Source organism: Mixophyes fleayi, chromosome 11 (genome assembly GCF_038048845.1).
Source record: "Mixophyes fleayi isolate aMixFle1 chromosome 11, aMixFle1.hap1, whole genome shotgun sequence".
Taxonomy (NCBI): domain Eukaryota; kingdom Metazoa; phylum Chordata; class Amphibia; order Anura; family Limnodynastidae; genus Mixophyes; species Mixophyes fleayi.
The window spans coordinates 85,864,914-85,886,458 of NC_134412.1; the positions used below are offsets into that span (position 1 = coordinate 85,864,914).

General features: G+C 42.4%; 2 protein-coding genes across 2 annotated transcripts in view; one reads left to right on the forward strand and one right to left on the reverse strand.

Moving 5' to 3' along the window:
- Window positions 1-2,468, reverse strand: part of KLHL21 (kelch like family member 21) — a 49,999-nt gene extending 47,531 nt beyond the window's left edge. Inside the window, exon 1 of the mRNA XM_075190085.1 lies at window positions 2,396-2,468. The gene's annotated coding sequence lies outside the window, so the exon portion shown is untranslated. The remainder of the gene's footprint in view (window positions 1-2,395) is intronic.
- A 728-nt stretch (window positions 2,469-3,196) lies between these two features.
- PHF13 (PHD finger protein 13) lies at window positions 3,197-17,451 on the forward strand. Its single transcript, XM_075190086.1, has 4 exons — window positions 3,197-3,630; window positions 8,740-8,841; window positions 10,973-11,576; window positions 14,157-17,451. The coding sequence occupies exons 1-4, from the start codon at window positions 3,595-3,597 to the stop codon at window positions 14,381-14,383; spliced, it is 969 nt and encodes a 322-aa protein (XP_075046187.1). The 5' UTR covers window positions 3,197-3,594; the 3' UTR covers window positions 14,384-17,451.
- The last annotated feature ends 4,094 nt before the right edge of the window (window positions 17,452-21,545 follow it).

Consider the following 21,545-nt stretch of genomic DNA (forward strand, 5'->3'; position numbering starts at 1 on the left):
CAGAACTAAGAACCAGTAGGAAACTGCAACGGACAGACAGGTACTAGGTCTGCGCATGTGCAGAACCAACGCCAGGAGCTGAGGTATGCTTAATGAGGGACAGGTGAGTGTCTTAGTCTTTAGTTGTGGAAGCCGAATGAGCGCTGTGTGACAGGTATTCAGCAAAACAGTATAAGTAGCCAATTGCCTTACTGTACTATATGTTATCTTTCAAGCCCTTTATAGGGATCAGACTTTATCTCAGGTCTGCCTGACCCCTCCCTGCTAATTACACTGAAGCCCAAGGATGAGCCAAATGACTAGTTACATTTTGGATTTCTCTTAATTTCAATGTTTCAGAGTTTTCAAAAGAGTTTGCAGATTGTGAGCAGATTCATTAAAAAAACCCAGACACAAATTATCCAATCAGAAAGCCCCTGCTCGCACCCTCAACCCCTCTATAGTTACAGAACTGCTAATATCCTTGTAAAATACATTGTAGGATATATTGTCTCCTATACAATCACGGTGTAGTGTGCTGTGTTTAAGTACTATCATGTAGAAGGTCACTATTCAATTTAACTATGGGTTCAATAAATTGTCTATGGGGCTTTCCGTAAAAGTGGGGATTAAACAAAAGACTTGGGAAGCCTCAATGTGGGCAGCAATGTATATATGTTGTATGGTCATATATTTTCTGTGATATGTAACATACAAGTTACAGTGTACAGGACATCAATTAGGAATGAAAGGCTGAATTATACAGAGCAGCACGTTTGCTATATGTGTAGTTGGACATACAGCATTTTGCTCATAATAGTTTGTTCAAAATTATCTTAAATGAGAATATTTAAAAAAAAATATATTGTGTGAAACTACAGTTGAGCAATTTATTTTATTATAAAATCAGAAAATAGTTTTGATCATATCTAATATTTAGTGCTAATAATACTACTCATGCTAAAAAAAAAATTGCAACGATGAGGAGTGTTATAACAAAACAATAGTTACGGTGAAGTTCCATATTCTGGGCTGAATAAATATATATCAGAATACTGACTAAATCATAAGGAACTAGTGACATCACAGAGATTTTAGGATTTTCACCTCAGTGAGGTTTCCTAATGAATCGATAATATATTTTGGTTTCGCCAACAAAAAGAAGTCCACATGAATTGTTTTCAAGGTAATATTTACTTTCTGTGTATTCCTATTAATGTTTGCAAAGGCATAATCTCGGTAATACAGACATCTAACCACTAGTCCCGAACTGGCAATCTGACAATCCAGACTTTTGCCACAAGGGTTGAGATTATCAGTGGTTTGGTTTGTTCCCCAACTTTTTTTTCAAATGACCGCTAAGTCTCAGTCTCAGAAAAAAACACCAAAAATCACTAGCATATAGAGATAGTTGAAATGCAAAGGTTGAAAATGACTGAGCAAACATAACCCATACTTACCTACTTTCTTCAGCTCTCTTCCGGGAGCCAGCCAGTGGAGGGGGGCGTGAGGGGGCGGGGCGGCCAAAATCGCGTCATTTCGGCCCCGCCCCCTGTGACGTCATGACGCAAATTGCGTCATTTGACAGCGGGGGGCGGGGCTAAACGCCGCGATTCACCGGGAATCGCGGCGTTTGGGATCTAATTCTGCCCACTTCACTAGGAAGTGGGCACTTCCTAGTGAAGTGGGCAGAATTCGGGAGATTGCCACACTCGCCCGGGAGTCCGGGAGACTCTCGCAAAATGCGGGAGTCTCCCGGACATTCCGGGAGAGTTGGCAAGTATGACATAACCTACATTTATGAGTTGGCATAGGACAAGTGCCAGTTTTTGTTTTTTTTGCAAAATTTTTACTTATCTTTTGTAAATTTCATGGTGCCTTCATGCAAATAAACTCACAGTCTTAATTTACCCCTAACCCCCACCTATCTCTCATCACGTATAATAAGGTTTACAGGAAAGAAAATATCATGTGCACCCTGCATTGTAGGTAAGAATTTGTACAATTTGATTTTATGAATGCTCCTAAATATTTATGTAATTACATACTTGCCAACTTTTCCTCTTTGGCTTCAGGGAGATCCCAGAGGAAGTGGGCGTGCAGGGGCGGGGCTTGACAAATCGCATCATTTTTGCCCTGCCCCTAAACGATTGTTACAATTTTGGGCAATTACAGCAGGGGGTGGGGCTAAGATGACAATATTTGGTAATAAAGCCCCACCCCTGCCACAACCGGGAGAGTCGGTCTACCTCCTGCAACCGGAAGGTTGCCCTGCTCTCCCGGGAGCCCTCCCAGAAATGCGGGAGTCTCCCGGAGAGTAGGCAACTATGCATTAAAGAAAAGCAGCTAAAGAATCTCTAGAGACTGAAGTGTCTTTTACATTTCTGTCTCCATTACTGAAGTCATGTTGTCTTACCTGTCAGTCTTTGATTAAATCTTGGTCTCCATGAAAATGGCCACCTCCATAGGCATCAATACATGGACATAGGACACAATTTCTGAACTGTGTCATCATGCCACAGATGGTGAAGCCAACCACGTCTTGTACTGGCTCAGCCTCAGGGAGAATGCCAGGGAGTGAGGGAGACCACCCCTATTTCAGGGAGACCTGGCAAGTATGTATAGTTTATCATAGTTTGCATTAACTACTGTAAGTTTTCCCTTGGTGGCTTTCCTAACATAGGAACCCCACCCCACTAGTGACCTGTGCACTCCTCAATGAAGCAAGAGATTTGAACTATTATCAGTTACTGGTTGGCCACGCCCACCCTGCTCACGTGACTCCCACCCTAGCATTATAGGTGACGTTTTAACCCCAAACGTGTTCAAAATGAAGAGAAATTATACAATAATATTAGCAAAGTCGTTATTAACAATGTAAACTGAATGTAGCACAGGCAATTTAAATTGCAATAAATTAAATTGAAATGCTACATTAATTATCACATGATAACCTGAGGAGGGGAGAGCTCCTCTAGAGCACTTTGGAGAATGCGGTTTTGTTTGTTGTCAATAAAGCTAATTGAAGAGAAAAAAAAAAACAATCTCTGTCAGCAGCATTGTGGCCTCATAAACGACTACAAGTCCCGGCATCCTCTGCGCGGCCGCCATGGGTGATTTCCTCCAGAGACTGGCCAATCCTACCAAGGAGGAGAGATTAACAAAAGCAAATTGTCAGTGACATCAGAAGGGACTAGGAGGGTGAGAGAGAAGGGAAAAGAAAAAAAAAAGATATTCATTGAGAGCTGGTGGAGTAGTTGGGTGGGCTGTTTGGTGTTGCAGTGGTCTGGATTTTTTTGGGTGGGGGGGAGACTTCTGGGATCTGGGGTCAGGTTTGTGGTCACTGACTACGTTGCTGGCACACTGAAGACTTGCTGTAATTGTGGGAGCTGCCCTGTGCCAAGAGGACGGTTTTGGAGAGCCTGGATGTGGCCAGGCTGGACACCTGACCCTCCCTAGGATTGCACCCCTACTTCTACAGCACCCCTATCCAAGGGGACCACCCTGATCACTTACTGCTCCATTGTCCCCTCTCCCCACCACCACCTTTTTTGGGGCACCCACCTTCTCTGGATCACCCCCCCCTGGACTGCCTCCCTGCACCCACCCCCAACCATGGACACTGCATCGACCTCAACTTTTGATTCAGAGGTAAGTTCATTTTATTTCTGATCATGCAATGCTTGTTCCCATGCAGCCCCCCCTACTGCACCCCATTCCTATATACAGCACCCCTTGTATGATACCCTCCACTGTCAGCACTTTGTGTACCCCCATTGCTGGCTGCCTAAACCTCTCAGTCCTCACTCTCTCCTGCCTGACCCATCATCTCTCCTTACAACTTACGCCATCTTGTCCTTGCACACACAAAAAAAGTATTTTTGTGGGAGCTTAGAACCCCCCAGTCGGGTGTTAGTGCCCCCCACACCTCTCCCCTATACCCTCCTGTAGGACGTATAGACATATTGTATTGTCTGAGGGATTGTGCTCTCTAGGCATCTGGGCTGGCAGTCAGATCACAAGAAATCACCATCTTGAATCCACTCCACAGTCAGGGCTCTGAGGCGTGACCTGCCTCACATTTTGGGGGTGCAGGTGGCTTTTTTTTTATATATACAGTTACTATACCCCCAGATATACTGAATTTAGAAGAATAAAGTTAGGGTTGGTGATCAATAATGATCAGGACATGGTGGAGGCTGGAGGGGGGTGGGGGGGTGAAGCAGCTTTGCCCAGACAGACGATCACCCCAATACTTAGTGCTGTGATCAGTTCTCCACTCTAATCTGTGCCCCCCCAACTTGCTTCACCCCAGTTTTTAGCTTTAACCCTTTGCAGTCCAGAGAGTAAAGTGCTGCACTGTACATGTCTTAGCTTAGCAGATGCCAGACTCACCACGATTAAATCTCCTTGAATTCGATTGTATCGTCGATTAAGTACTAACCTATAGTCGTAGGTGCTGTAGAGGATGATTGTTTGAGGGGGACCCCCCACACCCCTAATCAAAAGCCCATGGTCTGTCACCCACCTTGAAGTTTGAGACCAGGCTTTGTATATCACTCCTAAGTGGGGTTGATTTGTCTTTTTTAAAAATTCGTTGTTTACAAGTGTGAACCCCAAAAAACTGAAGTACAAATACCCCCCCCCCCCCTGCAGATGTCCCCAGTCACTGGTTATGAAGTAATGCAGGCGGATGAGAGATGGGGGGAGGCAGATAATCCAGACTACACCCACTCCCTCTAGTATTATAGATTTGCTTTGTTTGTGGTGTAGTGTTGGGTGTCCAGGGGTGCTGACATCAGATAGGGGTGCACCCATGTGGGTCACTGAATCGATAAAGCAGGGATTATGGGGGGGGGGGTGCCTGTGGTTGAAGTGGGGGTGCCCTCTCCAGCATACCCCAATGTCGTGGGTTTGAGTCTTAAATCTCCTAAGATTTTAGAAATAGAAAAGCAATTTATTGTGATGACCCCAAGGAACATTTTTTATGACTATCGGGTCTTAAATTCAATCTCCACAACGTGTCTGTGGCAAGTAGAGGGGGGAGGGGGGCAGCTTCTGCTGTGACCGTATTTTTTTTTTTAAATCGGGCTGACAAGTTCTCATATAGCCCCTTCCTCAATTAATTACAGAGCAAGGTTCATCCTCCTAAAGCCACTTCTCCCCTATTCCAGCCCCATTTTACCCATAATCAAGCACTAAAATGGTCATTGTGTGTCTGGACTGTAGCCAAGAGGAGGAGTTGGGTGTTTGATACATTGTATCACTGAGGCTCCCATGTACAGGGCAGGGGGTGCGGTGTATAAGGAGCCCCTCTAGTGATTGTTATAACCTGAGACACTATTGGGGGGTCTTGTGCTTCTGCAGTGGATGGGATTAGGGGGGGGGGGGGGTTAGGAAATGATCTCTATGGAATTATATCACTCCCATCGTTTACATTAGTTTCTAAAGTGTTACAATGTATCTGATGAATCGTTTCCGGACTAGCTCTGGTTGCCCATCCTGGTGTATGTGTTCCTGCACAGCCAGATCAGGGGTGTCTGCTGCTCAAGTGTCTCAGGGTTCGCACTAGGAATATTGGGGACCTTTTTAGGGTTAACTGTCACTCATGGCTAAGCTCCTCCCATGGGCTCTCCTCTGGGCTCCACCCACAGTGTCACTAGGACTGAGGATGTCCCTGAAGGCTGCAGTCCCACTGATCACCATCTATGCCACAGCACCTGAGTCTGCAACACGTCACCCTGAGCCCTATGGATGGCAGACACTGGCTGTGCAAGGGTTAACCCTGAGCTGACCTAATCTGCATATAGACAGTGCCTTGCAAAACATCAATAAAATTGCAGAATTGCAAAATTAATTAATCGAGCTTCAATTTTGATTGTCTTTGCATTTTTTTTTGCATTGGGGAGAATTGCAGGAGTTGGATGCTGTGTGTATTATATTGACTCTGGGGGGGTGGGGGGGAATATTAACAAAACTTAGCATTGCACATTCAAGGTCAGCACAATTACCTTTGCCTTAGTGCCTGCAGTATTCTCTGCTCCCATTATTGTACATATAAAAGTGCCAACAGTCTAAGTGGCTGGGACAAGTGCCCCAGACGGGTTCCCAGATGGTGTAGTTGGCCTGGCATTGGGCTCAGTCACTGTCTAAGGCTCATCATGGCCACATGTTGCCATGAGGGGAATCCCTGACATGACTTAGATGTATCATCATCTGTCCTGGGACTTGTCCTGCTGCCCACTAGTCCTCCCTCTGAGCTGTGCGTTGTGGAAGTGAATGAGTTAACATGAGATCCCTGCGCAGGCTGCATTGTGGAGCTGCTGAGTGTAGTTAGTTGTGTGATTGTATATCTCAGTTACATGTTACCTACGTTGGGGGAACTGTTATACACTCATTTGCTTTCCTGCTTTTATATGCAACACGCTGCGTCTGCAATTAGCATTTTAAATCCAAGGGAGAGTCATTGTCTTGGGGCAGCAATCTGGTTTAACCCATGAGGTGTCTTGAGGAATGAAGTAAACTCTTATTGTGTAGTGTGTGTGTCTCACAATGGTGCCATTATGGTAAATATCGCTCAGCTATATGAACACCCAGCCACCAATAAGCACCATGTAGAAGGGGGGCAGGGATAGTTTAACCCACCCCCTCTTTTTCTTAAGACCTTTGGTTGCTCACTGCAGACCACTGGCTTACAGCGCTGGTCATTGCTTTGCACCATATAGGCACTGATACATGTCGCTGCTCGTTGGCCATGACATTTAAATTGGTTATAAAGAATGCAGCCGACAGGGTCGGTTGCTCGATGCCCGATGCGATGGATAATATGGATTTCCATCGATGCTCTTTTTAACTCCTCTGTTTCCAGAGTGTTCATTTTGGAACCTCGCTTCATATGTTGCTGCCAGTATACATGTAATATAAGGATATTAATGTTAATTAACATCATCATAGTTATGCAATGTCACCAATAGCTCCATGTACTAGCATCTATGTGCTTATCATTGACGCTAGGGGTGCATTGTATATAATATATGTCAGTGTATATATATATATATACTTATTTAGTATATAAAATATTGCACACTCTTGTTGGATCATAGCCTAGTAAAATATTGTATCACTCAATAGATGCTATGGAGGTTTTTAGGAATGTGGGTGTAAATTCCTTGGAGGGCTGTACAGCATTGTATGTTGCAGGGGTGGTGCATGGGTTAAATGTTAGCACCCGTTTGATGGAGAGGATGTTACATCTTCATACATCCATCTTGTGGTGATCTTTGATGTTTGCCCAGGAAGGTGGGGTTGGATCAGGTGCAATGTCCTGATCTATCTATATACATTATATACTAACCCTGCTGAGACATGCAAATCAATCCGTGGCAGGATCAGTGTAATATATATGCAAATAGGTGTCAGGCGGAGACTGTACACTGGGGGCTGTCACTGCACTGTATACTGGGGGGCTGTCACTGCACTGTATACTGGGGGGCTGTCACTGCACTGTATACTGGGGGGCTGTCACTGCACTGTATACTGGGGGGGGCTGTCACTGCACTGTATACTGGGGGGGGGGGCTGTCACTGCACTGTATACTGGGGGCTGTCACTGTGCAGCACTCAGACCCTTTACACAATGCAACAGTTCTGGATCAGCAGAAGGGGGCTGTGCAGGGACCTCAGCATGATCCTCACATATCACGATCAGGCATTTATTGCAAACAGTCCATTTAAAGGGACAGTAATGAAGGACTCAGCCATTTCTTTGTTGCAGGATTTCTTATGGTCCCTATAACATTATTCAGCAGCTGTATCCTTCCATTTAGAAGAATAAGCTCTTCACATTTTAACCACATTGTTGTCTCTTATAAACTGCAATATCCAGTAGCCACAACTTTTAAATTGCCTATATACATATTACTAGACAAAGCCATTGTGCTGAGTGCAGAATTTTTTTTTTAAGCCAATCAGGGAATTGCTCAGGTCTGTTTAAATATGTATAAATATTTATTTATTATATACTTTGTATCAATGAACTTTTCTCAATAGGCAACATTCTATTTTTTTATGCACAGTTTATATAACTGCAAAAGACACATTGAATTTGTCCAATGCAATAGGGGCACTTAGACCAGGGCTATGATCTCTAGGCCACAGTCCAGAGGAGGTATAAGTGGGAGGTTGCACTATACATAGACAACTGCTTGCTGAGTGCAGGTCTGCGAATCAGCACTTTTCTTTCCCTGCAGTTCTCTGTTTAACCACAAGGGGCTCTAGTGAGCTCTGTACTCAGACCTGGATCTACCGTCACTGCTGTGTGAATATGTTGTTGGACTGTTAATTAGGGTGGGGACATTTTCTGCATATAATTAGTATATGTCTAAGTATTTAGTGTGTTGCAGCCCTATGGTGCAGTAGGTGACATAATTGGTGATCTTATAGATACTGTGTGTTTGGAGATATAATCTTAATTGCATTGGGGTTGGTTTGCAAGAAACTATGGAGTAACCACTTGTATTGTTTCATTATAAGTTGCCACCCTGACCTAACGCTGTTTCTAGTACTGGTCACCTCCCCGGTGGGGGCAGCCATCCTCCTGTGTTGTACTGTGAGACACTGTTTGCATGTGACAGTCACAGGATTGAAATACAGCCACATATGGGGTCAGCTGTTACTTATTCTCTGTATACTGATTGGAAGACACACAAAAAAAAACCTTTGGCCTATGTAAGTGAGGAAACCACTACTTCTTGTCTTTCAGGATGGGACCTCAAACTGCAGACAGAGGAGAACGGTGGAGGATTTTAATAAGTTCTGCACATTCGTGTTGGCATATGCTGGATACATACCGTACCCTGAAGAGGTAAGTCTTCCTACAGTGTCATTTACATTAGCTGTCTTATAGGGGTTATTTATCCTGTTTACAGTTTGTATTATCTTAGTGTGTGTATGTATATGTAACTTATTTGTTGTGGATATATTTATATTTTTTCGATGTTGCATGCATGTATTGATATTTGCAGATGTTGGTATCTTGCAAAAATAAAAATAGGAGAAAGCATTAATGAAAGTAGATGTCCTTGGTACTTGGGCTCAGTCCTACTCCCTCCCACCACAAGGGACATTCTGTTCTAAGGGTGAGATGTGTGAGTGAACATGGTGCCTAATTGATTGGGTAGGTGGCCGTCCAATCATGACCCTCTGCATTCCTATCTATAGCTGGTTTTATCAGTGAGGGAGGGGGGGGCAGTAGAGCCACAACCCCTTAAATGAAGAAGAAAGTAATATACACACCGTAACATGGATTTGAAGCTCTTCAAACACATCTATATACAGACATAGTTTAATTGGTAACACAATCTGGTTTCTGGTTGTGTGTCTGTGTATAACTCATTATTTTCTGGCTTATGGTACTTCTACAAACCCCTTTCAAAGAAAAACTAGACACATTTAAATCTGATTGCACTGTTCAATTTACTGAATCAGAAAATCTCTTAGAGGTTGGAGCACAGAGCGATTTTGTGAACCGTATAAAAGGCATTTATCCTGTGGCCCCTATGTATTATGTGGAGCAGCACTGAAAGGGTTAAACAGACTCCTCTGATCCATGATCTGACACCACGGTGCGGTGATGTGGAGGGCTCGCTGTGATGAGATTACCGGGGTGACGATGTGATTATGTCGGGGAATTTACATATCATGCTCTGGGGGCGAGCTGTGTGTGTGTGTGTGGTATAGTGTTATGTGTTGGAGGATGTACGGTTTCTGAACGCTCTCTGTCAGGTCACAGCGGAGATGATCCTGCGGAGGCTGAGCTAGAGCGACGGAATCCAGAATGTTATCAATGTGTCTACTATTACTGTCAGCAACCTGTGGCAGGCCAGCTGCTGTGGAACTACAAGTTCCAGCATGTGCTGGCTGTCAGGGCATGCTGGATCTTGTAGTTCCACGACACCTGGAGCTCAACAGGTTTTTCATTCTCCGGTCCTCTAACTTTATAAGAAATCTGGGATAAGAAAGGACTGCGAAGGAGCAAAAATGGGTCGATTTTTTTTTTTTTTTTTTTTTTTTTTATTTATTTATTTTTTTTGGGTTAAAATTGAAGTGAGTCTTCCCCATAAAAAAAATCTTTCTGGCCTCCACATTTTTTTTAAAGCAATAAATTAAGCTGTAAATTTGAAGTAGAACGACCTGAAGTGTCTAAATACAAGTAATAGTTTTAATTATAATCGCACTGTGGCAGCCAGTACTATTCAGCCGCGCACCGTCTCTCCTTCACGTCGATGGAAAGCGGTCGAGGACAGTGCTGGGACCTCTCAGATTGCAACTATAAATTAACAAGCACAAGACTTGTAAGAGGGGGGGGGGGGGGGGGGGGTGTTAAAAAACATGAAATCGTGCGGTTAGACATTCTCCGTGTTTATTCTGGCACACTGAATTGGCCCACTGAATGTAATCATTGAATGTGGAGAATTATCCCACTCGGGAATTTGCTTATATTTGCAGGCTGAGACTGGTAAGTAAGTTTGTTTTAGGGAAAGAGGCCTTGTCTTGTTTCCTTCCAGAAACAGGATATAAAAAAGGGTGTGCACCGCCTATTTATTTGGATGAAATATCTATTTCTGCCAGGTGCCTCAGAAATAAGTATGACAAATTCCCATACGTTTATGCCAAGTCATTTATAACCAACGGGCAACTAGCCTGTCAGTTCATATGGTGGCAGCCATTTTGTGGCCTAGACCAAAACTCGCGCAAATGCAGCTTTTGCGTTCACTAGGAAGCAGTGACCTCATTGAGGTAGGAGGCACGTCACGGTTCCTGGTAAACTGGATAAGCTGCATTTGCGTTACAATGATTCAATCCATAAAATGGCTGCCTCAAGTGTAATTTGTTAACATTTATATAATGTCCATTGCCGCCACATGTACCAATGTAAAGCCGTATATTGATATCCCCCCGTGTGGATTAAGTAATTGATTTATTTTTTACCTCAGGAGTACCCTCTCAGAGCGGGATCCAGCCCCCCGAACAGCACCGGAAGTACCGTGGACAGCGACAGCTGGGATTCCAGGCTTCACGACGTATCGGCTAACGGGGTTTTGCCAATCAAAAAGCGGAGAAGCTTTGGAGACATAAAACACGACCGACCCTACCCATCCATGCTGAAATGCTCCAAACTGAGCAGCTATCTGCTGGACAGGAAGAAACTGGACAAAATAAAGAAAAAGAAAAAGCTGAAGAAAAAGGAGCAGCAGGAACAGACTGGAAAAGAGGAGGAGAAGGAGTATGTGAAGGCCTTTATAAAACTAGAGCCAGAGGACGACTTACCGGAAGAGAGCACGCCTGCTCCAGTCCCGGACAACGTTCTGGACCTGAAGATGTCTCCCCCACACGAGACACCGGACCCGGTGTTCGAGAGCTGTAACAACAGCGTGGACAGCGTTTCTGTCACGATGGCCTCCGACGAGATCGATGACATAAAGACTGAGTACACTGAGGTGAACCTGGGGAAACGAACGGTCATACGGCAGGGAAAGCAGGTGGTTTTCCGAGATGAAGACGGATCGGGCAATGACGAGGACATTATGGTGGATTCAGGTAAGCGTGACTTCTGACCAGTATGTTGGAGTAGAAACCTATGGCAGAACATTCTGGGAATTGTAGTTTAATAAGCTGCTGAGCCACAAGTTGTTTAAAAAGCAACTTCCGTCTGCACAGAGTGGAAGCAGCCATTATTTTTCAACAGTGAATTAACAGAATTGCATTCTTATGAATATTGGTTCACTTCACAAAATGGCCGCCTCCAGTCTGTGCAGCTGACAGGTGCACGTTAAGAGTTTTCTTGGTTCATGCTATAAACGGATGTTTTATTTGTCAGCAGGAAATGTGACACACTGCGGTTTTTGTGTTTCACAATAAGCAGAAGTACAGTAAATCAAATGTGAAGGGTTTGAAATAAAACTATATAGGCAACATGTTAGTAGCCATCTGTATTATGTCAATAATCCTGTTCACTCTGCATCTCCGCATTGGCGCATCAATATACCAACAGACAGCAGGCTGGGAGAGCCATAGGAGTGCATGGCCTTTTATGTCCACCATTGATGGCAGCCATTTTGTGGTCTGAATGAATGTGGTTCATGAGAATATCCCTATCAATTTTCTAGGATCTAGTGACATCCTGGAGGTGCGTCATGGCCAAATATCTGGGCGAATAATCCGCATACCTATGAGTGTTGGTTCAGCTCACAAAATGGCTGCCTCTTTTTTTTTTTTTATTTGTAAACATGCGACCATAAAGTGAAGTTGTATTAAATGGAGGTTTCTCCCACATACATATAAACCGTTGTCCCATTTAGGCCCTATTAAGTGGATCACAAAGCTTATTAATAAACTAAAAACTAAATTATTTGTGAACAGAGAGGACAAAAGACATTCATTGTGTATCTGTCATTCAGACGTATGCTATGAACTCCTCAATTTTCTGTGGCGAAATACTCAATCTCTTGTTTTGTAAAATCACCAGCAATAAAGTCCATCCATTGCCTCCACACATTGGAAACAGTCGTTTTCTGGGCTAAATACTTTTTCATGAAGAAGTAGCAATTCATAAGGAACCAACTTCTTTGTAAACTGATGGGCAGAATGTAACTATTGTATAAGTGCACAAAATGGCTGCCTCCACTGTGCCTCAGTGATGCTACCACTGTAGTTGAAAAATTGATGGGTAGTACTTGTACTTTGGTTCAGTACAAAATGGCTGCCTCTACTGTATGCTTCAGGAGGTGCTTCAGTCATGTCCCTAAATATTTATAAATTGATATAGTGTGTTCCCAGGAATTTTGGTCCCACCCACAAAATGGCTGCCTCCGCTGTATGTGGGCACATGCAGCTTATGTTATGAAAGTTTGAGGTGTCACTTTTTGAGGGGTGTGGTCAAAATAAAGTGGAGTTTTGGAGTCCGTCAGACAAACCTAGGAGTCAGCAGGATCTTTTAATGGAGCCAGGATACCTCTGTCCTGGGATTTGACCAGCCCTGGTTAATTTTATCCATAATCATAGCTAGATTTTCCTATAGCAGAGAGCAGGTTACTACATGCTGAGCTGTAGCCCACACAACTGCCCAGTGAAAGCCGCCAAGTTGCCCTAATTAGTCCTTTGTCTTCAGCCGGCCAGTATATCACTCCCAGCATTTGAATAAAGCCCCCCAGGAAGCCTAATCCCCCCCCCCCCCTGCTCTGCTCCATAACGCCGCTCCTTGCTCGCCACGTCTCGTAATGCTTTAATTAAAATGAAACCCATTTTAGATGAGATTTGTACCATGTTACAGCACTTCCCGTTCCCAATCAGTGAGCAATTATCCCGATTTGTCTTCTTCCCAGTTGAACCGCAATAATTGTCGCTGCCTCTAAAGGCTGCACGAGCTTATCTCAGAGTGCGGAGTTTAACCATCGCCTCCCCATCCCAATACGTACAGCTACATTCTGTAGCGCTGGCCCTTAGCGCAACGTGGCGCAGGCCTGTGTTACTAATCAACGGTGGGGCTGGGGGCTTTTGTGTGACCAGGGGACTTCTGCACCCCTTGTTAGACAGAAAGTGGGAAAAATAAAATACTAAATGTGAATTTAGCCTGGTCATTACGGCTTGAGATCCCCAGCTGTAAAGGGGTTAATTACATTGATTCATGAGGCGGAGTCAGAGCTCTTAAAGGGAAAGGATCCTTTATGTTCACACGCCAAATAGCTCTTGCGGCAGCTATAGCCATACGCTTATTCAAAACACTATATTATTATTTTTTGGGGAAAGCGAACTTGTATTATTCACAGATTAGATGTTTCTGTATAAGGACAGCAGTGTGGGCTGTACCCAATATTCACAAGGAAGCAAACAATCCTTTCACTACGAACCAACTGTGGAATTTTCATTATTGGATTCCTTACTAGTCAATTGATAGGCTGTTTTCTCATGAATATTGGTCCCACCCACAAAATGGCTGCTTCCACTATATAAGAAGCTGGAGCTCTACAATATATAAATTTTAAAAAAAATGATAATTTTGTTATTTCTAGCTAGTGTCTGCTGTTTTTGGGCTCTAGAGCTCCCTTGTTAGTTGTATAGAACACGCCATCTTACCGTATGCATGTATATTAGATGTCTGACCGCTGTCTCTTGTTTCAGATGACGAATCCTGGCACCTGGTCACCTGTTTCTGCCTGAAGCCGTTCGCCGGGCGCCCAATGATCGAGTGCAACGAATGCAACACTTGGATCCACCTCTCCTGCGCTAAAATCCGCAAATCCAACGTCCCCGAGATCTACGTTTGCCAAAAGTGCAGAGACACCAAATTCGACATCCGGCGCTCCAACCGCTCGCGCATGGGGTGTCGAAAGCTGTTCTTGGACTAAAGAGAGACGACGCGGGAAGGACCGTGTGCGCAGAGACAGTGGGCAGCGAGCGACGCACACAGGTCTACTCCACCGCACAGGTCACCTTTTATCTTCTCAGAAATAAACAAACAATGTTTGTTTTAATCGGGCACATGTTTATTGACTAGTTCATTATTATTTTTTTGATTATTTTTATTTTTATGGCCCATACTGACTCTATTGCAAATCGTCTACTTCTGCCTGTGAGAGAACAGGCCTCTGATCTATAATATTACGGTGAACAGAATTCCGGGGATCACCTGGCAGCAGGGGGGGGGGGTTAAATACAATTCTTGTAGGAGTTTTACAACGATCCTTTGAGTCTCCGCTGCGGTAGACCAAAGCAATCCACTGAGGAAAAAGTCAGATTGTATGAGCGCAATTTTTCGTTGAGAAGTTTCATTTTGTTTATGTTGCAGTTTGAGGTTAGTTTTGTAGTTCTATAAAAAGCAATCGTTTGGTATAGAAGACCAGACTTGGTTATTTTTTTTTTTGTGTGTGTGTGTTTTTGTCTTTATTTAGTACGTTTGGTTCGGCCAAAGGACACGTTTCACACACAGTAACTACATTCAACAGATTTTTCTGAATAAGCACAAAAAATGATTTCTCAATTAAGCTTTTTCTTTTTTTTTAATCTCTACTTTATTTTAGAAAACCGTGTTGTGGAGGTTTAATTTAGAGTACTCCTTTATCTACCTCTGTCCATGATATTTCACAGCGGAAATATAGGGATTTAAAGCGCGACAGAGGATTTGCTATAGGCCTCCATAATTATGGATCTGGGGTTCTACTTACGTCCTTGCTTTATAAAAGAGATTTTATTTCTATCCCAATCATATCTTAAATATTCATTTTATGTCAAAATAGAGGTTGCATTTTTGTGATGTTGAGTGTTAAAGCTACAAACTATCTGTTTTAAGGACATTTTACCATTGCCGTCAGGACCCCTTCTACTATAGAGTACCCTGTGCTTATACCTGGGAGCGAGCACTCAAGCGTGCAGCCCGACTGTCGGACTGTACCATGCTCACTTTGGGGCCGGCTTTCTGTATAGTATCCTGCTGTGCGGGGTAAGCAAGCCTGCTGGAGTACACTGCATAATACATAATATGTTCTCTCCCAGGGGAATGTTATTACATGACTAGTATATTATATATGTTTGTTTTTTGTTTTGTTGATCATTTGGATATACTTTGGAAAACTTTTTGCATTAAGCCTGTTCTTGACTTTTTTTTTTTTTTTTATTTCTTATGAAAAATAAGGATTTAGCCACTTCCAGGAATGTGAGATTAGTTCAGCATAACCGTGCTGGTGTTAGTGGGGATTCTGCTGTGTAAACCCTAGAATACACTAAGTAATATTAATATAAGGATTGTTTAGGGACTGAATCTGCCCACCCTCAGTACTTAACTTAGCAGAGTTTTGTAAGCAGAATTGCAGTCACATTGACCTACACTGCACCATCGTTATAAATATTGTCCTCATATCCCTAACCACTACTCTCCTGTATAGGAGACCGACATAGTCCCCTATACTCACGTCACCCCTGGACATCCAGCTCTCTAATGCCTCTAAATGATTTGATTTTTAGATACCGTATGAAAAATAAGGTAAAATCCAGCTGTCGTTTTGACTTTCCTAACGAACATAGTACTTATCTGTCTGAAACGACTACAAGTGAGGTGTGAGGCATCAGAAGGTTCAGGATAAATGCAATACAATAAATAAAATAACATTTGCAGACGTGACAATTGTTGATACGGATGAGAGAGTTACTCTCTAACATTTTGCTGGGTTTCCATATATAGCATTATCCTGCTTCCGCTTTAAATATTATTTATGCCACCAGTTGGACAAACAACGTTACTTCATAAAATGCGCCCACAACCGCAGAATACCTTGGGCAAAACCAATTATACAACTACCGCTGTTTACCAGGAGATTCTGCAGCCTCTAAAAAATGTCCAAATGATATTTCATCATTGTTGACCCATTTAACGCTACAAACTGCTTTTACGAAGAAAAACATCGCCATCCACTTTTACTGCACCGTCCCTCCGCGTACACAGCGTTATTATTGCAAACGTTTCTTAATGCTCTATAAACAACTGCTCTGCATTTCACACCTGACCAAACCAACCAGTTACATGACACAGATTTGTCTAATCTTCCTCGCACATATCTGTGGATATTCTCTGCACATGTATGTATAAAGTGTCTGTGTTTTTATGTTCCGTGAGGATACAGAGGGCTTAGAGCTTAAATAATTTGATTAGAATGTTTGCGTTCAATTAGAGAGGCGTCGTTTTTCTTTTCTAAATAAGTTATGGCACGCTGTCACATGACACATTACGTTAGTCTCAGCCGCAGTACCTCTTACAACCTTGCCTGGTGTGGTGGCGCTATATACCATCGGCACCTTTTGGTAAATTTTTAGTGGGTGACAAAAGTCAATATTTTAAAGGTTTTTCTTCTCAGCAATAGTATGTGGAATTTATTTTGGTTTTTTTTCTTTTAACCAGAACGCTTAAAATAATCAATATTTTAAAAATTTCAATGATTGTTTTCAAAACTATAGCATCCAGTGATTGAAACGGAGTGTACACAGGCAGTGAGACAAAGGTTTCTGTTTAAAATTTGATATTCAAATTGATGACATTTTTAGTTTTTTTGTTTTTCTTTTAAATTTGAGTGCGTTTGTCATGACTTGCTCATTTCTTAATGTCTTTTTAGAGTGTTTGGTCTTGCATTGTTTAAAGTTACTCTCAGTAATTTTCCCCCGACACCTACATAGGAAGTATGTGTGTGTGTGTGTGTGTGTGTGTGTGTATATAAATATATATAATTTTTGGAGCAATATATATATATTTTTTTGTTTTGGTTTTTTTCCCCCTGTTGGAATTTCTGTACAACTGAGAGAAACATTGAACATGCTTTATAGAGCACAGACTGGGAAACATTATGTGATGTACAAGACTTGTGTATTTGCAAAGACAATGTTTCTGTGAAACTCTGTACATTTGTAAATAAAGATATCAATATTTTAACTTCACTTGTGCGCGTTTCATGCTGTTCATTATAAACAAACGATCCCATTATGGGCATCTCTCAAAAGGACCTGTAAGCTGTAAAATTAAAAACAAAACACCCAAAAACTATTAAAAACATTGTGCAGAATATTTATGAATATTTTTCCATAGCCAACTACAATGATGGTGCTTCTAGCAACCAATCTGTCCTCTATCTAGTAACGTTTATAAACCGAATGCAAACATATGATTGGTTATTACATCTTCTGTTTTCACCATTTATCTGTGAAGCAGGTTTCAAATAAAACATACCATATAGCAGTGTTGGCTAACCTGGGACACTCCAGGTGTTGTGAAACTACAAGCCCCAGCATACCCTTCCAGCAATAAGCTGCTATATATTGGCAAAGCATGCTGGGACTTGTAGTTTCACAAACACCTGGAATGTCACAGGTTAGCCAACACTGCCATATAGGATAGTAACAGAAGGTATACACCTCACCATTCAATGCTCTATTGAATAGAAGATACTTGACCAGCAAAATGGCCGCCCTCAGCACAATATGGAGGACGGGTGCACAATAAATAGTCTTTGTCTCTCAAAAGTGTTTGACTTGTGGTCACATGTGTCTAATAAACATGGCAACCACATCTCTGTTGTACGTTCACACACAAACATACATGTAATAGTGGTCAGATGACACATTATAACGGTATACCATGTCTACTCAGCACAAACATTTTATGTAAACATGTGAGCCGTTTAACATGGCTGCGATGCTATTAGCAGCATACTGAACATCAGCATGTGTAGGAAGCAGCCATTTACTTGACTGCAGATCTTAAACTAGTTTAGTTACTATTAGTAAGGCTGCAATAAAACGAGTTGACCAACAATAAAATGGCTGCCGATATCCGAATTCCAACAATAAAATGGCTGCCGACATCCCAATTCCAGCAACAACATGGCTGCCTACATACTCATGTCAGTGGTTTTGCTAATGGATAACAGACTGTTTGTAACCACACAAGACTGAAGTATAATAATGCATTACTTATAAAAAGGTCTTTTCTGCCAGAAATTCAGATTAAAGGATATAAACCTTAAATACATGTTATATAGGGCTGGAACCATGTTTATGTAGTACTGTGTGGTAAAGTTTTGGGGGAAAGCACCGCACATTAAAACTGGTAATAGCACATATGTAAAAATGAGGCTTTTACACGCTAGCGATGTCAGCGCGGGTTGGAACATAATTAACAATCATCTACCACTCACCAAGTCCTAAAATAATTAATATTATTTTACTTGCTTCACAATAAATTAAACTTTTCCTCTTCCAACATGACTTTTCCCCTGAATTTACTTGTATTCAATTGCCTCTCAATCCCTAGAGCAGTGGATCCCAAACTTTTAGTTTGAGGCACCCTTAGGGTCTCCCTAATTTTTTCAAGGTACCCCTAAGCCAAAATAATTACCAAGTAGTCCCCCCGCCTTGCTTATAACTGGCCCTGCTGCCGCAGGCACACAGTTTGGTAACCACTGCCCTAGACCATTTAAGAAGGGACTTTTCTCCATAATTTACATTTATTTATTTATTGTGCATTAGCCACAAACTACTTATGTATAGTATACAGCAGGCTTGGCTAACCTGTGACACTCCAGGTGTTGTGAAACTACAAGTCCCAGCATACCCTTCCAGCAATAAGCAGCTATATATTGGCAAAGCATGCTGGGACTTGTAGTTTCACAACACCTGGAGCGCCACAGGTTAGCCAAGCCTGGTATACAGCATTGCATATATGGATGCTTTAATAAAGGATATACCGGTATATAAAACCTCAGCATAAAATTCTACAACACAACCGGTGCAGCCTTTTCAAAATAAAGCAATGTTGTAAATTGCAAAAAGTCAGACGGGCAATTATCTGTATTTCGGTGAAAGAGCTAAAAGCAAGATGGCAAACAAAGAAAGAGGGCGCTGAAAAGTGCATCAGTGTCAGGGAAGGAAACGTAAATATAGAGCTCTTGTCCCTGAAATCTTGCTTGGCCCTTGGAGAGAAAGTAAAAATGAACTAGTTACATCCCTGACCTTTATATACATATTTAAAAAGCACATTTTTTTTTTTTTTTTTTAGGCCAGGCGGCAACTGTGAACCAACCAATGTGGAAATGAAGAGTGAACTGGAAGCAGGAGACGATACACGTGATTCCATTGATTGTGAAGTCATAGATAGAAAAAGAACAATTTGAAAGTGAATATACCAAAAGCAGTTTCTGTCTTGACCCTTACATCAAGTGATTACCTATGCAAATATTGGTTCATTACACACCTCCTATCACCTTCACCAGACCCACCAACACATCCCTGAGGTAGACATTCGTTCCAACCCAAAAACAGTCCAACATACATATATACATATCAGTCACATGGGTATGATATAGGATCCTCTTCTCAAATTATTTGCACGAACTGCGATCGTACCACTGATATGTTTTCTAATATTTTACATCAGGTTATTGATATTATTTACTTAAATTTTATATGTATAATAGTGCAACAAAAATGTTTTCCTTTGTTTTGTTAGCAGTTGCAGATGTTGTTAATATTGGGTTTTATGTTGCCACGGCTGATTAGGAATTTTATGGCACAAATATCCCCCCCCCCCAAGAACAAATGCATAAATTTTCAAAATACATTTTTCAATCACTCTTTTGTCAGAGGTGTAGCCTTAGTTGTACTGCAAGTTCCCAATTAAAAAACTTTTCTACAACTTTCATGTTTACAACTTCCACTGCAAACTCAAATATCATAATGTATCTAACAATTAAGCATTCTATTTTTCATATTAAAAATATACTTAAGTTTAAGACCTCAGTTTCTGATGCATAACCACCTTTATAGGTTACTCCAATGACGTTGGGCAAATGGCATCTTATGCCCAAGGAGAGTTCTAGAATCTCTAACCATTTGTCGTCCGTTGAAGATGGCATCAAAATTTATTTTATGTTGGACCAAATACCTTTTTGTGTTTTCTGCATTATGGTGCTGATTGTTAATGTTCCTGAGTGAAATATAAAGTGTAATGGTGCAGTCTGCATAGACAAGAACCTGACATAAATGGTGACAAATCATCATTACAATATAACAAGGGTTTTGTTTCTTGTTGGGTCACTTTCTTCCCACCACCGTTACCTTGAGAGTTGGAAACACATACTTGCCTAATTTTTCTATCAGGCCTCCGATGAGTCATTATGGCTCTTTGTAGGTAGGTAACCGTGAGTGTGCTGGAGATTTCGGGAAAGAAGGCAACGGCGAGTGACAAACAGGTCCACCTCTGCAGATATTGTGAGCCGACACTCCACACCTTGGAGATAGTCGCTCAGACTCTTGATCTCTACATTGTCCTCTTTAGCAATCTCCCCCTATCAAATTGTCCCCATTTCACTTGGGTGTCTCTGGTCTCTCTCTCTTCTCTCTCTCTCAACATGGGCATGACACGGAGTACAGGTACCAGGTTTATGTCATTAGGCTCTGGCTCCCTGGCTTCACAGACTTACTCAACGAGTTGCCAGAAAAGTTTCAGGCTCTCTCCTCCACTCCTCATATTCGGTCTCGATGCCCATCGGTCTGAGCATCCTGGAGATGCTCTCAATAACTTTGCAGCTTCTTCCGGCTCTTGCTAGTCTTCCCCCTCTGAACTCAGCCCTGTGTGTCTCCCGCCTGCAGCTCCCTGAGCCTGTATTGTCGTTCCTCAGATCAGGACACCTCCAATCGATTACTAGACAAGAGCAAGACTATCCTGATGGGCTTGGACTTAGTTGGAGTAGGACTAGTGTCCAAAGAGTCCTGACTTCCGAGAACTTGGTCAGGGTAGAATGTTGGTCTACTTGAACTCAGACCTCCATACTGCAATCTCCATGTGAACCTGCAGGGTCCTGTCACGGATTGAGGTAGGGTAATTTTTTAAATTCTCCAACTGCCTAACCCGGGCCCCATAGGCAAACTGAGGAGGGGTTTCCTAGTACCTGGTAACCCCCCTCCAAGCCTGGGGCACTGTATAATTGAGGTGGCTGGACCCTGCCCCCGCTTCATACAGCTCTGCTTGAA